The sequence below is a fragment of the Microtus pennsylvanicus genome, chromosome 6, assembly GCF_037038515.1.
Source record: "Microtus pennsylvanicus isolate mMicPen1 chromosome 6, mMicPen1.hap1, whole genome shotgun sequence".
Taxonomy (NCBI): Eukaryota; Metazoa; Chordata; class Mammalia; order Rodentia; family Cricetidae; genus Microtus; species Microtus pennsylvanicus.
In genome coordinates, this window is record NC_134584.1 from 33,063,660 (window position 1) to 33,091,631 (window position 27,972).

Sequence of the window (27,972 nt, forward strand, 5' to 3'; positions counted from 1 at the left end):
TGTTACTCTGGCTGGTCTCCAACTCTTAGGCTCTCCGTATTTCCTTGTCTCAGACTCCCCAGGAGCTGACGCCACAATAACCAGCAAAAGTTAGGTTTGTGGATGCTCACAGTGATTCCCAACGCAACTGCTTTTTCTTAAATAGATTAAACTGCCAGTTGGCATTGTGTTGGCTGTTTGGTATCAATTTCCTTCCAATTAATATTGATTTTAGCATTGATTCACTTACCTCATTAATATAGTTATTTCAGGAGAGTGATCACTCTTGATTGGTTTCCTAAAATTGAGTTAATCTCAACATATTGCCTCTTTTGGCAAGTGCTTTATCTTTGAACCACATTCCCAGCCCCAATGATGGTTCTTTTTAAAACTGTCAAGTGTGTGATTGTTAGATATCACCAACTAAGAATCTTATCTCATGGAGCCTTTCAATTAGCCAAGAAAAATAGTCACTGCCTTTTTTTTTTTTTTTGGACAAGTCTTGCTGGCAGACTAAGTACTTACTATGTAGCCCAAGCTAACTTTGGGCAATCCTCTTGCCTCAGTCTCCCAAGTGCCTGGGTTTGTAGGTGTGAACCATGGCTACCCAGTTTAACCATTATATTCATAAAAGGGAAACTTGAAATCAAACTGCTGACAAAACATAATAACTGTGATGAAAATATATTAAACTAGCTATTTTCTGGTCTGGCTTTAACTAGAATTCAGGTCTTGATAACAAGTCATCATTGGAGTTCAGTCAGTATTTATTTATTTAAACAAATTATTTTTTTTGTTTCCAGACAGGATCTCATGCATCCCAGACTGGCCTTAGAGATCAATGTTTAATAGCACATCTTCTCAGCTTTGGGAGGTTCAAAGACTCAAACCAGGCCCAGTGTCTGACTCTTCCTGCTGCCTGCTGATCTGCATGTAGAACTCTCAGCAACTTCTGCCTGTCTGCCGCCATGCTCCCCGCCGTGATGATCATGGATTAACTCTCTGAAACTGTAAGCAAGCCCCAATTACATGCTTTCTCTTATAATGCCATGGTGACTGTTCACAGCAATAGAATCTAAGGAATCTATATCCTACTACAGGGACACCAGGGACACTTGTATGCCCATGTTCATTGTTGCACTATACACAATAGCCGGGAAGTGGAATCAGCCTCCATGTTCATCAACTGATGAATAGATAATGAAAATGTGGTACATGCCCAGAGTGTCATTTTATTCAGCTGTTAAGGAAAATGAAATCATAGAATTTGCAGTGAAATAGGTGAAATTGAAAATACGGCACTGAGCAAGGTAACCCGGGCCCAGAAGGCAAATGATGTGTTTTCTCTCATATGCAGATCCTAGAGCCTCAAGTCTTTAGTTTCAGGTATTTAACTTGGAGAACCTCACGGAGCCAGGAAAGCAGAAAAGGGCCAGTGGGGTGGGGAGCTGCCATAGGGAGGAGGGATGATAGAAGGTTTTGTCAAACAAAGGTGGGGAAATACTGTTTGTGAAACAGTGCCAAGAACGAGATAGGGGGATGGAGGGAGGAACAGGGCAGGGGAGTGTTACTCAAAATGATGGAAAGGAGTGTGGGGGAAAAGGAAACACTAAGAAAGAGAGCATTTAAGAAAAAAACATAAACGGGGGCATGAAGGCAGAAGCCTTTCAAGGCTAGACTTGCTGGTTGTAGCACAGCCTTGCATGTGAACACCCTACCACTCGGCTACAGTCTCCCAGTACAAAAGAGTTTTAAAGTTTTATGCTCTTGCCTCATTGTACCCGAAGTATCTCCACCCAATGACTTATGATTATTATTTTAAAACACAGGGCCGAGTCCTCTCCTGCCTTCTAGTTCTGCCATCACTGGACAAGCTGACTTTGGATTGTAGTGGGGACTCCTTTAGCTCAATGACCCTTTTGTACTATATACATACATACAAGATAGTCTCTGGGGTTCAGTTATTTTTTTTTTAAAAGATACCAAATACCTGTTTCTTCTGCCTGTTAAATATTTCCGTTAAATTAAAAAACAAAACAAAACAAAACACCACACAGACTGACATTTCCTGTCGATTCAGCGTTGAATAAGTTTAATAGGAATGCACCTGCAGAACAAGTAACAGAACCTAATCACTAACTACTGACTAGGTCATTATATTTTGAATTTTCTTAATTAGGAACGTGGAGAGAGTCAACTACGGGTACACTCCAGTCGCTACCTATGTTAACAAGTAACACAGGGTTTCCTTTTGGCTGGCTTCACTGCTGCAAGCCAAATACGAACATGTGTGTTCATTTTCAGGCCTTGACTTCGCTTGTGAGGAATTTAACCCCACCTCCCGTCCAGAATGGAAAAACAACGCCCCCATTCCCGCCCTCCGCTACCTCCCTCCTTAAGTCCTCTCCAGTTACAGAAGTTCGGATTTTTTTTTTTTTTTTTCCTAGAGAGCTAGCCGAAAGTCCGGGACCAAGAGAGAAGTTTTAGGATCCGCTTATTTGTTCTGCTGGGACCCGGGTGAGGAAATCACAGTTTGTAACTTAGTCTCCAGGGGAAGAAGAGGAAAGAATTCCTAAAAACTTGAATTGCAGTGCTTGGCACCAGGTTTGATTGACAGAGACCGACTGAGCAAGAGCAAGGAGGCGGAGCTGCGGGCCGGGGGCCCCGGTTGAGACAAAGGGGCGTCCAGCGGTCACCCGGAGAGGAAGGACCCTTACCGGCTGCTGCGCTCTAAGGGTGCATTTGGTGGAGTCTCTGTCTCCTTTGCAGAGCGGGAGGGCGATCGGGAGAAGCGGGCTTGGCAGGAGGCAGTGGGGGTGCGGAAAGGGGGCACGGGTCCGGGTGGGGGCAGTGCCATGTCACGTGGTCGTCGCTGCAGCCTCAGGGTTGGGGCTGTTCTTCCGGGTTGGAGGCGCAGCGCCGCGGGCCGAGCCCGGGTCTGCCAGCGCGGCGGCGTGGCGTTTGCTAGCAGCCCAGGGTCGCCAGCTGTCCCGCCTGCCAGCCCGGGTGAGCCAACCGGCCCCGCGGCTCCTGGGGGCTGCAGGAGAAGGCGGGCAGCCAGCGCTAACCCCAAGGTCCTGCGGCGAGAGGGACCTGTCAGTGAGCAGAAGTGGGGCGGGGTCGGCAGTGTCTAGCAAATGAGGTGCAAAGGCTCCTGCAGGAGACAAGAGGAGAATACCGTGCCTGGGGGTGCCCTTTTACGTGCACGTATTCGGTTAGAGTGGCGTGAAAGGCAATGGGAAGGTGGATGTAGGAACAGGGTCCCGGTGGAGGATAAGGAACGAAGTGACAGCTGTGCAGGTGCAGATCTTGAAGCCTGGGGTGGGGGTGGAGGCAAGATCTGCAAAAGTTGTGCCTGTTTGTTTTGGCCCTAAGAAGGTTCGGAAGAGAGGTCATAGAGGACTTTCGATGGGTGGCGGACTTAGAAGGATGGCAGCTGGACTCCCCTCAGTTGTATTTGAACCTCTAGAGTGTTCACGCAGGGTGTACAGAGGAAAAGGTGTGAGTAGGTCAGGGCTTAAAGGTGGTAGTGGGTGCCCGTTTCTCCAAGACTGAGGAGAGGAGCTTGGACTGGCGAGGCAGGAGAGTGGGGTGGGGGGTGCAGGCCTGGGCAGAGCTGGTTCAAACTTGAGAGGCACAATGACTACTGTGTAGCCAGAGCCAATGGGCTTCCACAGGAGGCTATAAATAGCCGGCCAGTTGCACGTGCCAGCGGGTGGCAGTTTGGTTGCTGAGGGAGGGGCAGCACCTGTGACAGGGGCTATGGCACCAGTGGCTTTGGGCGAGGTCATGCTGCCTGCCAGGGTAGGGTATTGTGTCCTTGTTGGTATGCCTAGCTTTTAAAAGCATGACTTTGTTTATGCTTGCAGGTGTCCTTTATTCGTCCTGCGGTGGTGTGCAGTCATTAGGAAACTGGCTACAGGAATGGGGCCTATGTGCCCACTGCACCCCATTGTTTGGGCCAATTTCAGTTATTTTTTCATTATTAGCTTAGTATTCTTAATATATTTTTTAAATTTGAGACGAGGACGATCTCAGTCTGTAGGTTTGATTGGCTTAAAACTCTATGCCTAGCCCAAGGCTGGCTTTGAATTTGAGTTGATCCTTCTGCCTTCGCTTCCCCAGTGATGGCATTTACAACTATGAGCCACCACCCCCGTTCCACCCATCTTCTTTCTTTTTTATTTATTGAAAGGACAGTTTAGAATTATTCTAGTATCAGCAAGTAGTTTGTCTTCGCTTATAGGATCAGTTTTTTACAAGACTACACAAACAATTTTCTTTTCAAAGGAAAAAGTTCTGAAACTTTTGTTTCAGAAATCTGTTGCAAAATGGCTCCAGGATACTCAGCCCTAGTTACTTAAGTGCTCAGTCAAAAATATTAGTTGACTTACTCTGTTTAGTGCAAGGCACTGGGCCAAGGAGTATAACAGTGAGAGGAACAGCCAATCAGGATCTTGGGTTCTTTAAGTCCTCTCCACGACCCTATGATCAGGGCATTTTGCTTTAATCCTCACAACTCTATGAGGTAGGTTTTTACTATTGTTCTGAACTTAAAATGAGGACGTCAGGTAGAGAGAAACTGGGTGATTCGAGAAGGTCACACCTCTAATAAATTGCAGAAGGGGCTTCCAACCCAGAGTTCATATTTGTATTCTTGATGCTGTCTTCTTTTGCTAGGTCAGGTGCTTGTGCTAGACTCTAGAAGGTTTTAACATTTGTTTGGTGAAGGCTGAGGATGTAGCTCAGTGGAGGAGTACCTTCATAAAGAGTGTGAGGTCCTGGGTTCTGTCCTCGGCACCACGCAGGCACACACGCAGGCGCCCGCACACACACACACACATGCATGCACACAAACACACACACACATGCACGCACATACACATTCATGCACGCAAAGACACATGCACACAGGTACACACACATGCGCGCACACAAACACACACATGCATACACGGAAATACACACGCACACATGCACTCACACACACACAAACACACATGCACACATGCGTGCACACAAATACGCACACATGCACGCACACACACACGTACACAAACACACACACGCACACATGCACGCACACACACACAAACACACGCACACATGCGCGCACATACACATACACATACACGCACGCAAACACGCACACATGCACATATACACATGAACGCGCGCACACACACATGCATGCATGCAAACACACACGCACACATGCACGCACACACACATGCACGCAAACAACACACGCACACAAACACACACACATGCACACACACAAATACGCACACACACACCCTCCCCCACATCTACTGGGGAGGCAGTTTTCCTCCGTTAGGAAGCTTCATGAATGCCTTAGGAAAGCAGGTATTTTATTATCCTAAACTTTGAGTTTCAAAATTATGCCAATATTGAGTCAAGGTGTGAGACATACATGGAAGATCAGGTAATCAAGAATTTTGAAGTGAAGAAAAGGGGAAGATATGACTCTTTTGGAGTAAATGTGGCCTAGCCAATGCTAAGATGGTTCAGATATTTTCTGAATCGCTTTCAGAACTGTCTGTATTTAAATTAGGGCAAGTGTAGCGGACTTTTCTTGCCAATAGACAACCTCCTGATCATTGCTTTAAATGTTTAAGACCTGAATAAAGTGTTTTTTTTCCCCCTCAGAGATTGGGTTCCTGGCTAGGTAATGGTGGCACACACCTTTAATCTCAGCACTCGGGAGGCAGAGACAGGTGGATCTCTGTGAGTTCGAGGCTATCCTGGTCTCTAGAGCTAGTTCTAGAACAGCTAGGGCTATTATTACACAGAGAAGCCCTGTCTTGAACCCCCCCCCCCCCAAAAAAAAGGTATCCCATTAGGAATCTGTTCAATACCAAATTATTATTTTCCAAGTAGGCAAGATAATCATGGATTTTCTAGAGTTAAAAGGACCTTAGGAAACTGCCATTTTCTACCACTTTTAATGGTTAGTGAACTGAGTCTCGAAGTAGTTCAGGTTAAAGAATCAGGAAGTGGCAGACTTGGGCAATGCAGGGCTAGTTTCATTGATTTGCTGATGGAGTCTGGGGAAGTTTTGCCAAGGCACCAAGAACAGTGGTTGCAGGGAGATGGGATGACACCGGAAGAGAAAGGGAGAACGGGCCTCTGAGAGTCTGTCCCTGGGCCACATTTGTTGAATTAAAGGGCATTGACTTAATAAGCAACCTTGGGACTGATAATTTCTGTCACCAGGGTTCCCTCTCGGTGTTTTAAAGACGTTTATTTAGGACGTTGTGGTAACAGCTCTGAAATGTAAAACAAGCTAAATACTTCTCTGATGCGTGGGAGAGTGCGCATAGAGCCGAGAGCCGGCTTGGGTTGGATGCTCGGCTCCGTGAGAGTCCATGGCACGGATCAGCATAGTGGGTAAGGTTAGCCAGGTTTAACTGATAGACTTTAGACCCTCTGCTTCTTCTCATTCTCGAAGCAAAGGGAAATGGAGAGGCACGTGGTGAATGCCTTCTGTGTGAGCCCTGGGATCTGCCAAACAGGGCAAAGGTGGCTGAAGGTACAACCAAGAGAAACTTCAGCTAGCGCTGTTAGGATTGGTAATAAACAAGTGGCCACGTTTTGGTTCAGTAAACTTTATTATAAGAAACCTGTGAAACAAAAAAGTGGCCACTGTTGAGAACCCCTTTCAAAAGAATCCACAGCTACATGTACATCTGTAGGTACAGCCTGAGGTAGGAAAGATATTGTGGACTTTTTCTTTTCTTTTGAGTCTTATCCGTGCATATTTATTTTCTTGGGTGGGAAACATGAATCTCATGTTCATGTAGGCATGGATCAGGAATTCCACTGGCAGAGTTAAGCATTTTACTGCAGTAGATAGGATGGTGATGTGTTTTGTATAATTATTAGTGCCTGGCAGTTTTTTTTTAAGATAATTTAAGGGAAATTCAAATATAAGTTTGATTATATGTAACTTTTGGGAAAATATGTTGACTTACAAGGTAACTTTGGTGTAAGATGTGGCTTAGCTCTTTAGGTGTGCATATATATAAACTCCATCACACACACACACACACACACACACACACACACACATACACACTGTCCTACCTCCTTACCCCAGAGTATACTATATCACACACACACACACACACACACACACACACACACACACACACACACACACACACTGTCCTACCTCCTTACCCCAGACTATACTATATCACACACACACACACACACACACACACACACACACTGTCCTACCTCCTTACCCCAGAGTATACTATATCACACACACACACACACACACACACACACACACACACACACACACACACACCACTGTCCTACCTCCTTACCCCAGACTATACTATATCACACACACACACACACACACACACAGACACACACACACACACACTGTCCTACCTCCTTACCCCAGAGTATACTATATCACACACACACACACACACACTTGTGTAACTCAGGCCTGGAATTTGATGCTGAGATTATAATCCCAATTTTAAGTAGAACATAGATTTCAAATTTTAAATGCTGAATTTGAAACAACTTTTGAATTGTTGTCTACAAGTAAAAGACTTGACAACCAAATTCTTTGTCGATGGCAACATACACATGTATTCCGATGCAGACCCTTTAGATGAACAACTTATACGTTTTTTTTTTCTGCTCAAATGACAAGGCAGCTTCCTTCTTGGCATATAAACATTTTCTTTTCTCCCCTCTTAGGAATTCACCTTCAAGGAATCAGGGCTCGGAAAGCTGGGAGCACGAAGCGGCATGGCACACCTGCTGAAAACGGCCGTGACTGGCGCCTCATGTCCCGTCCTTAGCAACTTGGGGCCCCGAAAGGGTCTACCTGGGAAGAAAGACCTTTTGCGAGCACTCCATACTCATCGGGCACTGTGGTGTCAGTCCCACGGAAAGCCAGGTAAAAATCTACTTCTCATTGTGCTTCAAGCCCTTGGTGATACATGCAAGAAAACTCATGAAATTTCATGACCTGGTATTTGTGAGTGATGGTCATAAACAAAACAAAATGAGCATTTTTTTCTTCCTATTTCCCACTTACAGAATTTCCAGACTGCCACTGTTAACAGAAGAGATAAAAATAATAGGAAGAGAAAAGATTAGCTGGTTGTATTTGGGAGCCTTTTTCTTGTAGTGACTGTTTCTCCTGGCAGCCTTCCTTTGTTCCTACAAGGTACTGGGATGAAGTCTATTAACTGATTCTACAATAATGTTCCTTGATTTAGTAAAAAGCAACGTCTTTCTTCAAAATCGCTGCTGTCTTCTCAGCGCTTACAGAATGATAGTGAAGGCTTCCCTTGGCCTGTCAGGTCTTCTTTGATAGGAGAAGTCTCACTTGCTTCTGTTCTAGGTACAGGCCAGGAGGAGAAGAGACTCAAGGGGTCACCTTCTCAGCTGAGTCACCCCTCTTTTAACACCTTCCCAAGGACCATCCAGGCACAGGGTCACTCACTGTCCAGCCCTAAGCATGTGGACATTTGTCAGGAAGACTTAGACATTTAGTTTTTATTCCAGATGGCGTTATGCCCTGCTAAAAATGGCATTTAGTTCCGAAGGTGAAAGAACAGTAGGAACATTTCTTCTCCCTCTTAAGACTTGCTGGACTAATTTCTAGTCACCGAGCAGCTCTGTTTCCTTGAATGGATTTCGTGGCCACTTTCCATGTTCTTGGGTGACAAATCACTGTTGGCATCGTACCTTTCCCCAAGTTTATCTTTGGTCTGCTCTGGAAAGCCAGATCACCTAGTGGTAAAGTTGAAAAGATAGAAGCAAATGACCGTGTTCAGGACATGAGGGTTGTCCTTGTAAGTAAATCTATAGACATTAAAATCTCTGCATTACAATGTTTAACTTTTAAATTTTATTTTTTCCCAGGTATTTAAAAAAAGTATTCTTTTTCTATAATAAAATATTAATTTCTAGGCTCCAAAAGCTACAGAGAAACCCTGTCTAGAAAAACAGCAACAACAATAACAAATTAATTTAATTACCACACTGAAACGCATGAAAAGTAATTCCAGTCAGTATTCCTTTTCTTTCTTACCCCTCCCTTTTTGAGGTAGGGTATCTCTCAATGTAATCCTGGCTCTCCTGGGACTCTGTGTAGACCAGGCTGTTCTGGCTCTGCCTCTCTAGTACTTGGATTAAAGGTGTGTGCCACCGTACTTAGCTTCTATTTTTTCTTATTTAGAATATTTTTAATTTTAATACTAGCCCCAGTTCCTCCCCTCTCCTTTTCATGTCTCTCCCACCTCCACCCATCCCACCTCCCACCCACTCCTCAGAGGAGGTAAGGCCTCCCTTGGGAGTCAACAAAGTCCCTGCTTCTATTTTTAGCAGTAGGCTTGTTTAAAGAATGGTCCAGAGTTCATGCGCTACATTTGCTTGGCGTTTTTCTTAGGGCTTTTTTTTTTGACATATAAGAGACTTTTTCATTACTGGAGATCAGACCTAGGCCTTCAAGCAGGCTGGCCAGGTACGTGACCACTTGGCTATATCTTCAGCCCCTCTTCCTTACCTCTCTCTCTCTCTCTCTCTCTCTCTCTCTCTCTCTCTCTCTCTCTCTCTCTCTCTCTCTCTCTCTCTCTCTCATTTTCTAGACAGGGTTTCTCTGTAGCTTTTTGGTTCCTGTCCTGGAACTAGCTCTTCTAGACCAGGCTGGCCTCGAACTCACAGAGATCCGCCTGCCTCTGCCTCCTGAGTGCTGGGATTAAAGGCATGTGCCACCACCGCCCAGCTACTTTTCTTCTCTTTACTTGTTGAAGAATGCCGTTCTTATTCGGTAGAATTCCCAGTGCTCTAAATTTGACAGATGGCATTCCCTTGATTGATTTGACTGAGTCAGTTTCTTTTCCTCATATTTTTTTTTGGTAACATTTAACTAGACCCAGAGGCTCTGTCAACTTAAGGATACATTTCTGACAGAATACTGGTAGTATTATATATTATTGTTTTTCATCAGGAAGACCCCTTGGTCAGTGTAGGTGCTGTCCTTGTGATCTGTCTGATATGAAGTTACCATCAGCTTTCTTTCCTTCAGATACTTTCAGATGCTTTGATTGATGGTCCTTAGTCAAATTCGTGATTTTATTAGGACTTTAGAAATGGTGAGACTCCATCATTCTTCATTTATCATCTAGAATTTTTTGATAAAGGAAGCACAGTTTCTTGCCATCTCCATGAATAAACGCTCCTTCCCATGCCTTATTAGTTCTGCTAACAATCAGTTGGTTCCCTTGTGTATCGATTTTCTATTCTTGCTGTAACAAATGATCATGAGCCTACTGGCTTTTTAACCTCTGGGAGACAAAGTCCAAAGGAGTTGTCACTGGGCCTCTGTCCAAATATTGGCAATTCTGCCCGCGTCCTGGGAATCGTTGGGGAGAACTGTCTCCTATACTCTTCCAGCTTCTGAAGAGCTCCTGTGTTGATCAGGCTGTGGCCCTGTCTCATCTTGATAGCCTCAGTGTGGCATCTTCTCATCATTCCTTGACTAGGACTCTTTGGCTTCCCTCCTCTACATGTAAAGACTCTGTGATTACATCATAGCGCTCCAGAATATTCTTCCTGCTGTAGGCCAAATGATCAGCAATCTTAAGTTCATCTGGCATCATAATTCTCCTGTGTCATGGATAATGTATTCAGAGGTGGTAGGAGTCAGGATGTGGATATTCTTGGGAAGCTGTTATTCTGCCCATCCATTGTATATTCTAAGTTGAGCAATACCATTTAAAATTCTAAGTACTTTTTTGATAATCAATGTGACCTCATGGATTATAATACTTTAGAAGTGCACCACACCATTATTCTTTAAAAATTTTCCTTTTATTTTATGGTTGTTTTCGCTGACATGAATAGCTGCGCACACATGTGTTTCTGGTACTTAGGGAGGCTAGAAGAAAACCTCCTGGAACTGGAGTTATAGACAGCTGTGATCCACCATGTAGATGTTGGGTATTGAACCCTGGTCATCTAGGAGAGCAGCCCGTGTATCTTTCCAGTCCCCATTAATTCCTTTTGATTCTCAAGTTACCACATTTGCTAATGGAAGCCATTTCAGGTTTGCTCTTGTATGATTTTTTTTCTTTTTTGAGACAGGTTCTCACTATGTAGCCCTGGCTGGTTTTGAACTTGCTATGTAGATCAAGCTGGTCTTGAACTCATAAAGGTCTACCTACCTCTGCCTCGGAGTGCTGAATTAGAGGTGCACACCATCACATCGCTCTCCTAAATACTTCTAGTTCAACTCTGCTATCTTTAGTAGCTGCCTTGGCTTTCCAAATGTGGAGCTTAGATTTGAGGCTATCAGATGAGAAGTAAACTCCAGAGAAGTACATATTTGACTTAATTTTACACATGGATCTAAATATTTGCCATCCTTCTATGCTTATCTCTTTTCAGGTAGGAAATACATATTTATCTGCCTCTACTATACTGTAAATTATTAGAGTATAAATAGTATGGGAATATAAGACTATGCTCAAATGCGGGTATTTTCAGGGTGCCTTAATCTGTCAAAAGTCTCAATAAGTTATTCTTACTTATAAGAGTATTATTTATAATTTGATTCAGTTTTTAATTATATATTTAGTGGCAAGAGTGGAATTTTTGAACTATAGTAAAGTCTATATAGAAACATACTATTAAAAAACGTGTTACTGACCAGGCATGGTGGCACATGCCTTTAATCTTAGCACTTAGGAGGCAGGGACAGAAGGATTTCTGTAAGTTTGAAGCCAGCCTGGCTTACAGGGTGAGTTCCAGGACAGCCAGGGTTACACAAAGAAATCCTGTCTTACCCGTTTCCTGCCAAAGTGTTAATGGTTTCATATTGATTAGAGCATGAGAAGATACAAATGTCCTATAGGTAAAGCTACCCTGAACTCTTCACAAAGATGTTTGTATTACATGCTTTCTTTTAGGCTGTATGGAACAGAATCACAATCAGCTTCTATTTTGTGTTGAGGGTTTACTTGATGGATTTTCAGATAAAAGGCAGCCCAAGATACCTCTCACCATCTTGGAGAAGTAGAATGCATTCTGGGTTTCCCAGTTATGGCTTGTCATTCTTTAAATAGTCACGATTACTATGTCTGCCAGTATTACCCGGCTTCTCTTTGATGTTTGTTTCATGTCTGCATTGACAAATAACCAGCATACATCCACTCTCCTAGTCTCTCTCTGTAACTTCTCTGTTTAAACCTCCCTAGGAGAGAGCATGATTGGGTAGAAACTTTAGTTCCCTTTTGGTTTCTGGGATAAAACACCACATCCAAGAGCAGCTTGGGGAGGAAAGGGTTTATTTCAGCTTACAACGTTCAGGCCACATTCCATTACTGAGAGAAGTCAGGGTAAGGACCTGGAGGCAGGAGCTGAAGCAAGAGAGGTCATGGTTGAACGCTGCTTATTGGCTGCTCCTTATGGCTGCTCTGCCTGCCTTTTGATACTATGTAGGACGATCTGCTCAGGGGTGGTACTGCCCCCAGTGAGCTGGGCCCATCCACATCAATCATTAATCAAGAAAATGCTCTGCAGCCTTGTGCACAGGCAAATCTTACGGAGCCATTTTCTCCAATTTTTCTTCCCAAACATTCTATCTTGTGTCAAGTTGACATAAAACGAGCCAACATAGTAGGTTAATCACTGGCCAACAATAGACTGTCCTGAACCCACAATTCCTCTGTAAGTCTTGTCATAGGCAGGGGCTGCTTGGATTTCTCTCATGCCTGGCCTGTAGATGTTTATCTTTGACTTGGTTGCTGGCCTCTTGCCTAATCAGTTGCTGCTAGAGTCTCAAGATCCAGTGCTTGGAAATCTATGGAAGTTTCCTCTGGCCAAATTGCCAGGAAAGGGACTTGAGACATGGTAGCTTCTAAAGGATCGATTGTAGAGCTATTCTTTAACAATTTCTTTCTGTTTTTACTAAAGGTCAGGAGAGGAAGACTGTAACCCCACAGGGCAGAGGGAGGCTGGCATGCTGTGTGATTCCTCAACTCAGGGATTTTTCTCTTAGGACTAGAGCAAGCTTATCCTGTGCCTTTAGAGAGAGGCATTCAATTAAATGAAATATCTCATGCATTCAGGATGGTTTGTACAAAAATTTATCACTCTCAATAAAGGTAAATGGATCATGATTGTGAATCGTTATTTTCAGTAACAACTTGTGCAAGGTGTGTTTTGATGAACAGACTTCCCATTTCCTTGTCCTGATGTCCCCTCTTCCGCTTTTTCTAAACTTTGGTTTTGTTTGTTTCTAGGAATTCCATATAAGCAGCTGACAGTTGGGGTCCCCAAGGAGATTTTCCAGAATGAGAAGCGAGTAGCCTTGTCTCCTGCCGGTGTTCAGGCCTTGGTCAAGCAGGGCTTTAACGTCGTGGTGGAGTCAGGAGCAGGCGAAGCTTCCAGGTTCCCAGACGATCTCTACAGAGCAGCGGGGGCCCAAATCCAAGGGACGAAGGAAGTTCTGGCTTCTGATCTGGTGGTCAAAGTAATCACTCCTTTCTCTCTTCCATTTCTAGTTTTGTTTTCCTTTTTTAGACAGGGTCTCATTGTGTAGCCCTGGCTGGCCTGGGACCCACAGATAGCTGCCTCCCCGGTGTTGGGATTAGAGCTACCACACTTGGCTTTTCCAGTTTTCTTAGTGCTCTTCTTTTTGTTTTTAATTGGCGTATAATAATTGTCCATATTCATGCACTGTGATATTGACATGCAATGCAATGACCAAATCAGAACAGTTTGCATATCTACTATAGTAAGCATTACCCATTTCAGCTTTTCCTATTTTAAAGTCATGCTCTTTTTCTCAATGAAATGATTGTATATTGTGAATATTCTTTATGTACCAGGAAATGTAACCGTTTTTTTTTTAACCCTGGAAGGGAAATGGAGATCTTCATTTTTATATTCCCTGGGTGGAACTTTCTTTTAACTGACTAGGGAAAATTTCGCTATATGATCCCTGTGTATGTAGACTTCCTGCTGGTTGCTATGTACTGCTAGGATGAAAAGAAGATACTGAATCCAGCCCGGGATACCATGTGCAGCATCTGATGCCTGAAGGCAGTTCATTATTTACACGGACATGGTGCTGTTCTAGAAACAGCATGGCCATCCTGGACAAGGTAGCGTTAGGCTGGGCGTCGAGCAGGCTAACTGACTTTTAAAGATCTTGAGCTGGCCTGGAGAGATGGCTCAGAGGTGAAGAGCACTGTTGCTCTTCCAGAGGACCCAGCTTCAATTCCCAGCACCCACATGGCAACTGTCTGGAATGTACAGTTTCTGACCCCTTACATAAGCACACACATCGGCAAAACACCAGCGCACATAAGAACAAATTAAGAAAGAAAAGTCCTGAGATACCAGACAGCAGAAATTTCTTTCTTTTGTTCTTTTCTTTTTTTCACTATGCTGGCTTCTGGATTTGTAGACTAGGCCGCTCTTTCATTCATAGAGATCTGCTTGTCTCTGCCTCTGCAGTGCTGGGATTAAGTATGCCCACTACCACTCAGTTCTAGGATTGAGTCTGAACACAAAACAAATGTTTTTTTTTTGTTTTGGTCCTTTCCCTCTAATATCTCTTAATTTTTAACAGAGTAGTAAGTTTGAGGAGACCAGGTTCATTGTAAAATCTTTTGAGATAGAGTTTCTTTGAGTAACAGCTCTAACTGTCCTGGAACTAGCTCTGTAGACCAGATCGGCTCACAGAGATTTGCCTGCCTCTGCCTCCCAAGTGCTGGGATCAATGGTGTGTTCCACCACTGCCAGCAGGCTAATATTTCAGTGTTCTGCAGTTGTCACGCCTGATCTGGTGCTCTGCCCAGAGTCTCTGCTTTTTCCTCAGAACAGTTCACACAGGTCTCTAGTCACAGGGTAGGTAGGACACATCTTCAGGCAGACATTTATTGATGGAAGATATACCTCAGAAGTATTATCTAGACAATAGTGCCTTACAAAAATTGTCCTGTTTATTTAAAAGACACGATGAAGGTGCCGACGGTTTTAATCTGTGGTTTGTTTGACTTTCATTTCAGGTGAGAGCACCCATGGTTAATTCAGCGTTAGGCGCTCATGAAGCTGACTTCTTGAAGCCATCAGGAACTCTCATTAGCTTCATTTACCCCGCCCAGAATCCAGACTTGCTAAATAAACTTTCCGAAAGAAAGACCACAGTTCTGGCAATGGACCAAGTTCCAAGAGTCACAATTGCTCAGGGGTATGACGCTCTCAGCTCCATGGCTAACATTTCTGGGTAGGTATATTCTTTCTCCTTTCAGTTGAACAAAAGCACAGGGAGGGCATTCATGCTGCAGGTCTCCTAGAGTTTTACCTTGTCAGAGCTGCTGAGGGCTGAGCTTTTTATATGTATGTTAGCTTTTATGATTCATTTTATTTGTCACAATAATCACAGTAATATGTGTTACACGTCTTATCTTTGTAGTTAGAAGCAAATATTTGTACCAAAGGAAATAGCTGCCTGTGTTTGCATGAGGAAGCTGTATTTATTTATAGGTTGTATATACACTCATTAGATTGAAATGGTTGCTTTTATAGGTTACACATAGTTGGATACTAGCTCTTTTACATGTTTTAAGGTAATACAGTTTGAAAATCCCTGAGAATTTAGGACCAGAAGCTTATCAGATTTCAGGCTTTTTACAGATTTGGAATATTTATATAATGAATTATCTTGTGTATGTGATCCAAGTATGCACATAGAATTTATTTATATTTCACATGTATTTTATACACACAGGTAGTTTGTAAATATGTTTTGGAATTTTTGTACATGAAATGGTGCATTTCAGAGGGTTTTTCAGATTTTTTTTGTTTTTGATTTTTGAGACAGGATTTCTCTGTAGCTTTGGAGCCTGTCCTGGAATTAGCTCTTGTAGACCAGGCTGGCCTTGAATTTACAGAGATCTGCCTGCCTCTGCCTCCCAAGTGTTGGGATTAAAGGCGTGCACCACCCGGTCAGTTTTTGGGATAGCCTCAGTCTTGATGTATGCTTAAGATTGGTTTTGGGTAGTGGTGGCGCAAGCCTTTAATCTCAGCACTTGAAAGGCAGAGGCAGGTGGATCTCTGTGAGTTTGAGGCCAGCCTGGTCTAAAAGAGCTAGTTCCAGGACAGCTAGGACTGTTTCACATAGAAACACTATCTTGAAACTATACACCCCCCCCCAAAAAAAGTAGTAGATTTCCATATGGCTTTCCCAAACATCCTTAGCAATTAATACATTGTTGGAAGCATCACCATTCTTGATTTCAAATTATACTACAGATCCATGGCAAAACTACATGGTGCCGGGACAAATATAGGCATACCAATCAATAGAATAAAGTCAAGAGCCCTGATTCCATATATCCACAGTCAACTGGTTTTTCACAAAGATGGGAAAATGAGAGCATCTTTTACAAAACAGAACAAAACAACAACAACAAGAAAACTGGATATCTACTGGTAGAAGAAACTTGATCCTTAACCTCTTACCCTGAACTCAAATCAGTTCCAAGTGGACCAAAGACCTCACTGTTAGATCTGAATCTCTAAGAGTTAAGAGGAAGTACAATCAGGGTCTAAGCTGAGGAAGGACTTTACAAATAGGATCTCAGTCACTCAGGAAATAGGACCCACAATCAACAAGTAGAACTCCATGAAATGAGAAAGCTTCTGTACTGGAAAGGAAGCTGTTAATCAAAGGAAGAGGCAATGGGAACAGAATGGGAACGATTCCAAGTGTCTTCTGCAGCATGTTACACAGAAGAGCTTTCTAAGATCCACTTTGCTTGCAGGAGTACGCCCATAATTAAGCCTGCCGTGTCATGAGGGACAGGAATGAGCACCCACTTCCTGTAAGGGTAGCAACAATCCGGAGCCAGGGTAATGCTTAGGAAAACAGCTTCTCAAAGAAACTAATTAAATTAAAATTTAAACTAATGTGAATGAGGCACCAATAAAAGTATTAGAAGGGAAAACGAAGCGTGTAAAAAAACCCAATATAAATAAAGTCTTTTACAGAATCTTGCTTGAACTGGAAGGTTTTTAAGTTTTTGTTTTTTTAAGTCTCTCATTCTCTCTGTGTGTGGATGGTAAGTATGGGCTTGCATACATGGTGGTCAGAGGACAGCTTTCAGAAATATACTTTTTCTGTCTTATTAGGAAGGATCTCTTGTTTGTACTGAGCCGTACGCTCCAGGCTTGCAGGCTTGCAGGCCCGCAGGCTCGCAGCCCCTCAGGCTCGCAGCCCCGCAGGCCCGCAGGCTCGCAGGCCCGCAGGCTCGCAGGCTCGCATCATCTTCAAGGTGATTCTCCCATCTTCACCTCCCCTCATGCTAGAGTCGTGCTAGGATTACACATCTGTGCCCCCATTCCTGGGACCCAGCTCAGTCTGTCAGGCTCGCATGGCAAGTTATCTTCTGAGTCATCTCACTGGCCCAAGTTTTATGTTTTAGATGTGACATTTAAACTGTGCCATGGATCAAATACGCCGCAGAATCTACTTTGTGTTTCAGCCGTTCACATACGAATGGATGTTAAAACAAGTTAGCAGTATTTTAGGGGCTGCGGCGGTAGCCCAGTCAATATAATGCATGGTGCACAAGCTTGAAGAACCGGAGTTCAATCTCTAGTACCCATGTGGTCTAGGGGAGGTGGCACAAGTTCGTACGGCCAGTGTTGGCCAGATGGATCTTACTAGCCAGCCTAGTCTGATTACCAAAGTCAAGGTCCCAATGAGAGATCATCCCCCCCCCTTTGGTTCCTCAAGATAGGGTTTCTCTGTGTAACCAGGCTGACTTAGAAGGCAGTGTTGGGATGGAAGGCATGCACCACCACTGCCCAGTGAGACCCTGTCTTAGGAAAAAAACAAAGGTTCAAGGCTCCTAAGGAGCAACACCTGAGATTGGCTTCTGATTGCCACAAGTTTTGTCCCCCAACATGTGTACCACCACCAAGAATACATACGCCAGCACCCACCCAAATAATAAATAGAAATGCTTTTTTTTTTTTCAAGACAGGGTTTCTCTGTAGCTTTGGTGCCTGTCCCCGAACTAGCTCTTGTAGACCAGGCTGGCCTCGAACTCCCAGAGATCTGTGTGCCTGTGCCTCCCGAGTGCTGGGTTTAAAGGCGTGCGCCACCACCGCCCGGCTTAGAAATGCATTTTTGCTGTCCTTAATATAAGGTAGCAAATGATTTATTGAAAAAATTGTTTGTGGAATAAAGACTGCCAGGGGCCAAAAGGAATTGCTGCCATATTTAGTGGCTGGGAGAGTGATTGTTACACAATGTGGGGTTTAAAATGTCCCATGCAGAGTTTTAAAGATTCTGTCATGTAAGACACATGTTGGTGGCGGAGTATCAAAATCAGCCCTGGAACAGTGTGTTTAGCTGCAGAATCTTTGGAGCAAACAAAGTATTATGAGACAATGTAAATAGGTCTAATTGGTGCTGAGGACTCTAGGTTACATTTAGACGGGGCAGAGTGTTCAGAAACACCCAGTCTCTATCTTGAAAATATTCTTCCTGTTCCAGTGTGCTTGAGTTACAATAATAGCAGTGATGATAGCATGCTTTTGTACTAATTGTTTTTACTAAGTAATATTAAACTATGAGGGAGAGGGCTTGCTGCAAGTCAGCGTGTGAGTCTTAGTATTAAATAGTTGCATTTCATTAAGTAAAGCTAGCACGGGAATGAGATTGGTGTAGTGCATCCCAAACATCCTAGTAAGAAAAGATGAGGCTCGCTGTTAGTTTTTATTGGGTAACTTGCTTCTATAGCTGAATTATATTTACTGAGCGTTGTCATATGACAAGAATCACACTTAGTATTTTGCATGCATTAACATATTTAGTCCTCACAATGACTCTCAAGAAATTGATGCTCTTCTTGACTCTATTATATAGATATATTGTTTATATGGGAAATATATTGCATACATACTTTGTCTAATATATATTGTTTCTTTATATTTATTTGGATATATAGTGTATGCATATTGTATATTGTATAAATAGATACAACATATTGTATATATAGGAAAGTAAGGACTGACTTTGCTCAGGGTCTTAAATCTGATCAATTGGTCTGTCCCAGGAGCCCACGCTTTCTTTCCACTGTAGAGCAAAAGTAGTTTTCTTTTCCCCTCATGAGTCACAGATAATCTAAGCCTCCCCTTAGTGTGATATAAGTACTCATAGCCATTAAAGAAAATTTGAACAACATACTAAAATTAAAAGCATGGTTTGAAGATGTGGAGCCTCTACCCGGGAACTCTGGAACTTCTTTCGTCTTTACTTGTTTCTATCTTGTCAAGTCTGCAGTATTTGTTAAGAAGGGCCTGGCTGGCTCCTTGGATGAGGGTCTGCATGCGCAGCTATGTTGCTCAGCTCAGACTTGTTCTGCAGACTAGCTGGGGGCCCATGGGCAAGTGTTTCCACCTTTGTGTCTGTGTCTATGAAGTAGATGTCGTAATCATACGTGTTCAAAGGCTGATTGTGAAGGCTAGAGGGGTAAGTATATACACATTGCTTAGAAATAATCTTGGCATAGCGTAACATACAAACACGATGTTTCTGCATTTATGTAACTGTCAGGTTATAATAATGTATGGTCCCTTGCCTTTTAGCTTATAGAGTTCTCTGTTTACTTTTTCAGCTATAAGGCTGTTGTTTTAGCAGCGAATCATTTTGGAAGGTTTTTCACGGGTCAGATCACAGCTGCTGGAAAAGTCCCCCCAGCTAAGGTGCGTACAGCTTCCAGTGTCTCTTCATGAGGTGAATCGAAGGTGTCATAAAAGAGTTATTTTCAAAGGTGTCGCTGTGTGTTAGAGTCACTGATGCTTTTGCGCTTAGAAATCTAAAGTAAAACCGTGGGGCTGAACATTTAACACTGCTTGAAAGAGGAACTTTGAGCCTTTTGCTTGTTTTAGAAGCGCTAGTCTTTTTTTTTTCTTTTTCTTTTTTTCCCCCAGTTTTTGGTTGTTTTAATTCGTAAATGGATTTTGGCTAGGTTGCCCTGTGGGCCAATTTCCTACAACCTTTTAAAACGCTTCAAGGTTTTAGTCAGTAAATCTGTGATTCTTGATTACTGAAACACCGTTTGTAGAAAACACTTTGATGTCTTTACTCTTGCCATTCGTGCGGAGGGCGTCAAGAGGAAATAATGGAAGATGATGTAACAATCAAAGCACCGTGGAAGGGTGCTTCTCCCTGAATCCAGACTGGCAACACAGAGAGAAAGACAGTGGCTAATGGCAAGCAGGATGGGGGGTACAAGCATAGGAGATTATGCTGTGATCCTTTTATAGAGTCCACTAAATAAAAACCCTGAGTTGAGGAATAAGAAACAGGACTTGGAAATGTTGTAATCCATCTGGCTGCTTTCTGTTCTTAAAACTTGTTTTACAAACTCAGAATTGTTCTACTAATAAATCTATGAAGAAAAAAAAACAAAGAAGCAAAACACCAAGCACCCTTGAGAAAATAGATCATGGAAAGAAAAGCAAGTCCATGAGGTGAAGGCCAGGGTGTTTAGGAAGAATGTATACGTGAACGCCATAGATATATGGTACACGAGACACTAGGCTTTCTATATCTGTACTATGAAACTTTATCTTATTGCGTAAGATCACAAGGAAATGTCTGGCATTCAAGCTGGCCAGAAACTCGATGCTGTTCTTAAGCTGGCTGAATGCATTAAAGTGCATGCCAGCAACTTAGTTTTTATTAGAATCTTTGTAGAAAGGTGTGGAAGTTTAGAGGAAACTTGGAAGAAGGGATTAAAACTGTGAGACAAAACCCAGGAGGCTTAACAGAAGAGCTAGTAAGTTATTACAAGGTAGAAAGGTAACCGTGTTTACTAGTGTTTGAATTCAGTGACCCAGTGGTAAAGGCTTCTGCCTGCAAGCCTGTTGACCTGAGTTCAATTCCTGGGACCCACTGGTAGAAGGAAAAAAAATCAACAACTGTGAGTTATCCTCTGACCTTTACGTGTGTACTGTGGTATGCTTTCCCCCTTCCCCACCCCTTGCACACAAATAAATAAACCGTCACTAAGAAATAAATTCAGCTTAAGTAACTTTGGTTTGATGTACGAAGTAATTTTCTAAAATTGAAGGGTTAGATCCTGTGAGGCGTATCATGTTGAATATTTTAAATTTAATTTTAAACATAGAGTTTTTTTTTTAAACTTGTCTAGAAGGAACTAAAATCACTTTGATGCATCTGATGTGTTGAGTACTCAGTTTAGGTGTGAGGAACAAGCTTGAACAAGATAAACGCCGTCCCTACTGCATGAACATTGCATTCCAGTTCAGGGCACGATGAGGATGGGAAAACCCAGATAAACATTTGATAGAAATAGAGTTATAAAAAGGAACCAGATGATGGGATGATGTGTAATGAGAACATGCTAACTTCCTAAGCTAGGGGATAGGAAAGCCTCCCCTGTGTTCTGAAACTGGGGATTTAAGATGCTGGCCAAAGGAAACACCATATAAAAGATAATGAAATGGAGAAGAATTTTGTATGTTCTAGGGAAAGAAGGCTTTGGAGGGTGATGATGAGCAAGGTGGAACACAGGTCTGATTGGGTGATGCCTGGATACCCTACAGGCTCTCTTATTGCAGGCCAGACAGATGTGCCTCCCTGTGCCTGGCTCTTTACATGGGAGCTGCAGATCTGAACTCAGGTCCTTGTGTTTGTACAGAAAGTACCGAGCCATCTTCTAGCCTAACTATTAGTTATCTTGCTGTACAATAAATCTCTTGATTTCTCTCCCCTAACTATAACCATGTGTCTTTTTAATTCTTTTCGTTTTTGAGAGATTGTTTTGTTCTTCAACCCCTCCCATTTTTTAAGAATATGGTTAGAGTGATTTCATGCATCTGAACTATTTCTTGACAGGAGAATTGGTCTACTCCTGTACTTTTTAAATTCTCGTTTGGTACTAATATTTTCTTTCAAGTGCTTTTGGAACTTTTGTGTAGAACAGGGATGGGGCTTTGGAGCTTAGACCCTGATGTTTGTTTGCTGAGGTGGACTTTCTCTTCTTCTGAACAAACCACCATCATCAACATCCGTTGGCATGGCTTCTGAGGCACTGCCTAGGAGGTCACTGGAGCACACAGTTTTGCCTGCATTGACTTCTTAAAAAGCACAAGGAGCCGTGGGCCTGATGGGAGGGTGAGAATTTACAGACTTCCCTATTTCTCTGGGTGACCTTTTTTGTTACTACAGGAACAGGGATTTGCCTTCATCTAGCCATTTATGGGATACACAAGCCTTCTTTTCTCAGGAAAGCCCAGTCAAGGCTAGAAGCAACACAGTTTTCACTGTGTTTCTGTGCAGGTCAGGGATTCTTGGGTTCTCTCAGCTCTAATCCTCCTGTGGTTAGGGAGATTCACTTATATCACATCAGATTTCAGATATGGGTCATTAAAGATGTTTGTCAGTTCTGTATTTGGTTACCAAGCATTCAGAAGCATGGACATTTTGTCAAAATTGTGCCCATCATTGACATTTTATTCACTGTTTTATGAACCCAGGAAAGTCTTGGCTTTGGAGAGGGAGAGGGAGTTGGAATACCATCCTGGCATTCTGGTGGTAGCTTCTGTACAATGAGAATGAACTTGCTAGTCTTCAACATGTGTGGCATTGATTGTGCTTGCTCTGAGGTTCTGACTGACAGGACATTTTTAGGGAAGGTTATTGGCTGCTGGAAAAGGCCGTTTCTTTGATCAATATAAAAACCCCAATGATTTAGCTGAAGGATAGACGCTTTACTCCATCCATGTGGTGACCGGCACCACAGTTCGCACCACTGATTGAGTGGCACCAGGAGTTGCCAGCTGGTGATCTTCCACCATCATCTGGTAACAAGTTTTAAAACATTCCATCACAAGCCCTGGTGATGTACACCTTTAGTCCCAGCACTTGGGAGGCAGAGGCAGGTGGATCTTTGTGAGTTTGAGGCCAGCCTGGTCTACCCAGCAAGGTCCAGGAGAGCTAGGACTACACAGAAAAGCCCTGTCTTGAAAAAAACAAAACAAAACAACCAAACAGCAGCAGCAACAACAACAGCAGCGACAACAACAGCAACAAAACCCAAGGCAAATCAAAACGAAAAGCGTTCCTTGTTCTTTTTTCTCAGATCCTGATAGTTGGCGGTGGCGTTGCTGGGCTCGCTTCTGCAGGTGCAGCAAAGGCGATGGGCGCAGTTGTCCGAGGATTTGATACAAGGTGAGCACTCAACTAGTAATTAATGTTTAACTAAAAACACTTGTTTCAAATGGGGCCTATTACATTAGAGATAAGAATAGCTCACGGAAGCTTTTCTAGTTCCTCTTTCCAATTGAATTTTCTTTTTGATTTTTAAAAGTTGGCTCGATGAAAAATTTATTATTTACTGGAAAAAATTGGACGTGCTTTGCCTCAGTAGAGCAGAAATAATAAAGTGATAAAGTTCTTTGTGTGCATTGGCAATGGGGCCAGAGTTGTCTCTGGTGAGCTTGCAGCTTGTGGCGTGCACAAAGCTAATCTGTATATTGGGAGGAGACTATGCTTAGTGTTGACTGCATGGAAGTAGCTAGAATTGACTGGTGACAACCTCCAAATGCTTTTATATTTGGTGAGACTGGGTATTGTACCCAGTCCTCATACATGCTGGGTAAATGCTCTGCCACTGAGCTATAGACTGGGCCTTCAAATCACTTCTTACCTAGGAGTAGACACATGAACTGTAGTTGTAGTATTTAGGCTAAGGTATCTGCTTTGGATATAAAGAGAGAGCTGACTATTTTTCTCTGAAGATTATAGAACATCTTGGAGAAACTACTTTTCTGTGTATACTGTATTTCTTGAAAACAGTCCATAAAACCTTTTCCTAGATTGTTTGCAAAGGGAAGTTTAATGATAATTCTTCTTCATAGCGAAAGATGCCAGATACCCAGCATTTATTAAATGCTTATTAAGTCCAATGATCATTTTGTTGTTCCATCTTTGGGGGTGCAGTTCAAAACACATAGGTATGTATCATCAATGAGGGCACTGGCCTAGTAACACTACTGCCAATCTTGTTTGTCTTTCAGTGCCGGAGATCAGGCCTTGTGTATGCTCAGGTGGTTTGAATGTGAATGATTCTTCTAGGCTCATATGTTTGAATACTTGATCCCCAGTTGGTGGACATGTTTGGGAAGGATTAGGAGGCATGGCCTTTTGGAGGAGGTGTGTTCCTCGGGGCATGTTCTGAGGTTTGAAAAGCCCACACCGTTCTCGGTTAGCATTCTCTCTGCACCATGCGTGTGCACTGAGAAGTCAGCTCTCAGCTACTGCTCCATTGTCATGCTTGCCCACCTGCGCCAAGCTCCCCACCATGGTGGTCATGGACTCTACCCCTCTGCAACTGTGAGCTCCAGATGAAATGCTTTCTTTATGAGTTTGCCCTGATCATAGTGTCTTATCATAGCAACTGAAAAGTAACTAAGATTCTACTTTGATTTGTGATTTATTTACTTAATATAAAAATCACCATAATGTAATGAATTACACTGTAATGTAATAAAAACATGCACCTAGATTAAAGTTGGCACCTAAGTAAACACTTACCCCGTCCCAAACTCCATTCATCTCATTGAATTTTTATACAATCAGAATGGCCATTCTGAAGCTGTGCAATTTTATTATCAATTACATTTTCCTGTGCATAATAAAAAAGAAACCATGATTAAGCCTAGAAACAATTAGCTTTACATTCTTTTTCATGTCTGTGTCCTTTGCTGCTTCCTACCTCTCCTCATCACCTAGTACTGCTCATTCTTGTTCTCTTTTCTAAGCGTGATTCTATACCCATGTGTCCATTTGTTTGCGTATATTCATATTCATGTGTACATTATAGGCTACGGTCTGAATGTGAGGGAGAACATAAGGTTATTAATTTTTTTCTTCATGAGATTCGCTGTCCTTACTTAATAGTATACATCCCAAGTTTGTCTGTTTTCCTGCAGATTTAATGATTTCAGTTTTTAATTGAGAACGAATGTTTTTCATACATATATTCAGATTGTGGTTTCCCTCCTTCATCTCTTTTCAGATCCTCTCCAACAACCCATCCTATCAACTTCATGCCTTCTCTCTCTCTCTCTCTCTCTCTCTCTCTCTCTCTCTCTCTCCTCTCCCTCCCTCTCCCTCTCCCTCTCTCTCTCTCTCCCTCCCCCCCCCTCTCTCTCTCCCTCTTTCTCTTAAGAAAACAAACAGGCAAATCAAAATGACAAACAAACAAGAATAAATCAAACTGAACAACTCCTCCTACACAAAAGAAAAGAATAAAAAAGAAACAAAGAAAGAGCATGAGAAATGCACACACAGACAGATACACAGACAGACACACAGACACATACACCACAAAAACACAAAATCAGAAGCCATAATACACATGCAAAAAACTAATAAGGTAGGAAATGCCCAAACAAAACAATATGAGCCAAAACATCACAAAAATACCTTTGAGTTCATTGTGTTTTAGCATCCACTGCCTGCCCTTGAGTGTGGTCTGTATGCCCACTGAGGCTTCACTGTGAGAGAACTTCTTAGTGGGGGATGAGAGCTCTTGCCTACTTCTCGGTCTCAGTGCTGGGACCCTGTCTGGTTTGGAACTGCTGCAGGTTCAGGGCATGCTGCCACAGTCTGTATGAGTTCATTGTGCATCAGCGTGTCGTGTGTGTGTGTGTGTGTGTACCACCAGTACTAGTGTCTTAGGTATTGTTGCTGTGCTAAAACACCATGACCAAAGTAACTTAGGAAAGGAAGAGTTTAATTGGGCTGACGGTTCCATAGGGATGAGAGTCCTTTAGGACAGAGTGGTGGCATGGTGGCCGAACAGGAAACTGAGCATTACGGGGGACATTTTCCTTCAAACCACCACACCTGGTTAATAGATTTCTTTATATAAAATATTTTAATGATTGTATTTGTAGTTATAGTAAGCACCTCTGGTGATTGCTGCTATGAGAGAGGTGTGAGATTTATTGTGGTTGATTTCCACCACTGAAATCTTCACTTTCATTTTCTAACCAGAATGTAGTGATAGCATGGTATTTATTTATTTTAATTTGAATATATTTTGCAAAATTTAAATATGTTGGCTCTTTACATTTTACCATTAGTAATTTCCTTTTGAGACACCGTCTCATTCCTATGGTTTAGAGTTCCTTTTGAGACACCGTCTCATTCCTATGGTTTAGACTTCCTTTGAGGCCCTAATCCTCCTCCTGCTTCCTCCTTCTAATTCTGGAATTACAGACATGCACCTCTACATCTGTTTGCTTTTAAAAAATAAGTTTATAAATTTATGAGGACTGAGACCCACAAAATCACATTGTAAAGTATTTCTAATAAAAATCATTTATGTGGGACAATCTCACAATGAGAACAAACTCAGGACATTTGTAAACAAAAAACCTCAACTTGGATGATGTGAGTGATGCCAAATCTCAATGTATATCAAATATCATAATATTGTCAATACTGGGACCAAAAGGACCATAACATATAACATAACTGATATTAACAATACTGACATTCTTCTTTTAGTTTAAATAGAAGTTGGGATTCTTCTTTTTCCCCCTAAGAAAAAGTATGTAAGAATTGCCTATGTCTCATTGATGGAGCTAATAGTATTATTAGAAGTCACGGAAGTTAGGAAGAAGGTCCAGCTTAGCTGAAGATCCCTGGGTGTCTGTACATGTCGATGTACCTTGTCCCTACACACCCACATAAAGTGGGTGACTCTACTCCTCTATGCCCTCTTTGCCATGATGCTCTGCCTTGTTACACCCCCAGAGCAAGAGAGCTGAGCAACCATGGACCATGCTGCCACAAGCCAAAAATAAACCTTCCTCCCTTTAGGTCAGTTTCCTCATAGATTTTTATAACAGCAACAAAATATCATTTAACTCTGTGTTAAGTTTCTCAGTGTCACTGTGCAAATACCAGAGGCTTTCTTCATTTTTTTTCAACATTTGCTTTTGGTTCTTCAAACATGTCTCTCCCAATAAGTTCTCCAGTGTCAAAAATTGCTATCATTCTGTGTCTTTTAAAAACAGTAATAGAAATAAATGCATTTGTTAACTCAAAAAAAAAAAAAAAAAGAATTGCCTATGTCTAAAATGTCATTGAAACAGTCAAGCCAGAGATAGCAAAATAAACTTTTGACGATGTAGGGTTTACTTAAAGCACTGGTTTTCAACTTGCAGGTCATGACCCCCTTGGCAAAACTCTTATTTCCAAAAATATTTACATTATGAATTATAACAATAGTAAAATTAAAGTTATGATGTAGCAATGAAATAATTTTATAGTTGTGGGTCACCACAGGAGGAGCTGTATTAGAGGATTGCAGCATTAGGAAGGTTGAGAACCACTGACTTAAAGTGTCTATGTAAAGATGTATGAATCAGGGTCTGATTAATTGCTGTTTCCCCTTCAACACTCCAGAGCTGCAGCTCTGGAACAGTTCAAGTCTCTTGGTGCTGAACCCTTGGAGGTGGACTTGAAGGAATCTGGTGAGGGCCAAGGAGGCTATGCGAAAGAGATGTCCAAAGAGTTCATTGAAGCCGAAATGAAGCTCTTTGCTCAGCAGTGCAAGGAAGTGGACATCCTTATCAGCACAGCGCTGATCCCAGGTACGCTGCTGGGTAAATGGCTGTCTGTAAGGTGCTTTTACAAATGCTATTTTGAAAATTAAAATGAGGGCTGTTAGGTTTCTATTGCTGTGTCTGTAAGGTGCTTTTACAAATGCTATTTTGAAAATTAAAATGAGGGCTGTTAGGTTTCTATTGCTGTGATGAAATGCCATGACCAAAAGCAACTTGGGGAGGAAAGGGTTTAAGGCGATACAGATTGAATTCAGGGTAGGAACCCACAGGCAGGCACTGAAGCAGAGGCCACTGAGG

General features: G+C 42.5%; 2 protein-coding genes across 9 annotated transcripts in view; one reads left to right on the top strand and one right to left on the bottom strand.

Annotated features, from left to right (window-relative positions):
- Window positions 1–863: 863 nt before the first annotated feature.
- On the bottom strand, window positions 864–3,770 carry LOC142853029 (uncharacterized). Its single transcript, XM_075977981.1, has 4 exons — window positions 3,627–3,770; window positions 3,158–3,349; window positions 2,697–3,109; window positions 864–987 (listed from the first exon to the last, which is right to left on the bottom strand). The coding sequence occupies exons 1-4, from the start codon at window positions 3,768–3,770 to the stop codon at window positions 864–866; spliced, it is 873 nt and encodes a 290-aa protein (XP_075834096.1).
- The window catches only part of Nnt (nicotinamide nucleotide transhydrogenase), a 92,104-nt gene continuing 65,029 nt past the window's right edge, over window positions 898–27,972 (top strand). Inside the window, exons 1-7 of one of the 8 annotated variants that reach the window (XM_075976019.1) lie at window positions 898–989; window positions 7,729–7,930; window positions 13,287–13,516; window positions 15,060–15,277; window positions 19,680–19,767; window positions 23,175–23,263; window positions 27,515–27,702. In XM_075976019.1, the coding sequence (XP_075832134.1) occupies window positions 7,780–7,930; window positions 13,287–13,516; window positions 15,060–15,277; window positions 19,680–19,767; window positions 23,175–23,263; window positions 27,515–27,702 (964 nt within the window). In that variant the 5' untranslated portion in view covers window positions 898–989; window positions 7,729–7,779. Of the gene's footprint in view, window positions 990–2,250; window positions 2,716–2,875; window positions 4,508–7,728; window positions 7,931–13,286; window positions 13,517–15,059; window positions 15,278–19,679; window positions 19,768–23,174; window positions 23,264–27,514; window positions 27,703–27,972 lie in introns of those variants that run through there. The other 7 variants (XM_075976014.1, XM_075976015.1, XM_075976013.1 and 4 more) reach the window with 7 other exon arrangements.

Excerpts from the sequence above, each read along its gene's own strand:
- LOC142853029 (XM_075977981.1), bottom strand. The coding sequence starts at position 3,770 with ATGACCTCGCCCAAAGCCACTGGTGCCATAGCCCCTGTCACAGGTGCT. Across the intron at positions 3,110-3,157 it reads AAAGGGCACCCCCAGGCACG|ACACTGCCGACCCCGCCCCA; the intron begins GTATTCTCCTCT and ends CTCATTTGCTAG. Across the intron at positions 988-2,696 it reads CCCTTAGAGCGCAGCAGCCG|TTTCAGAGAGTTAATCCATG; the intron begins GTAAGGGTCCTT and ends GCTTGCTTACAG.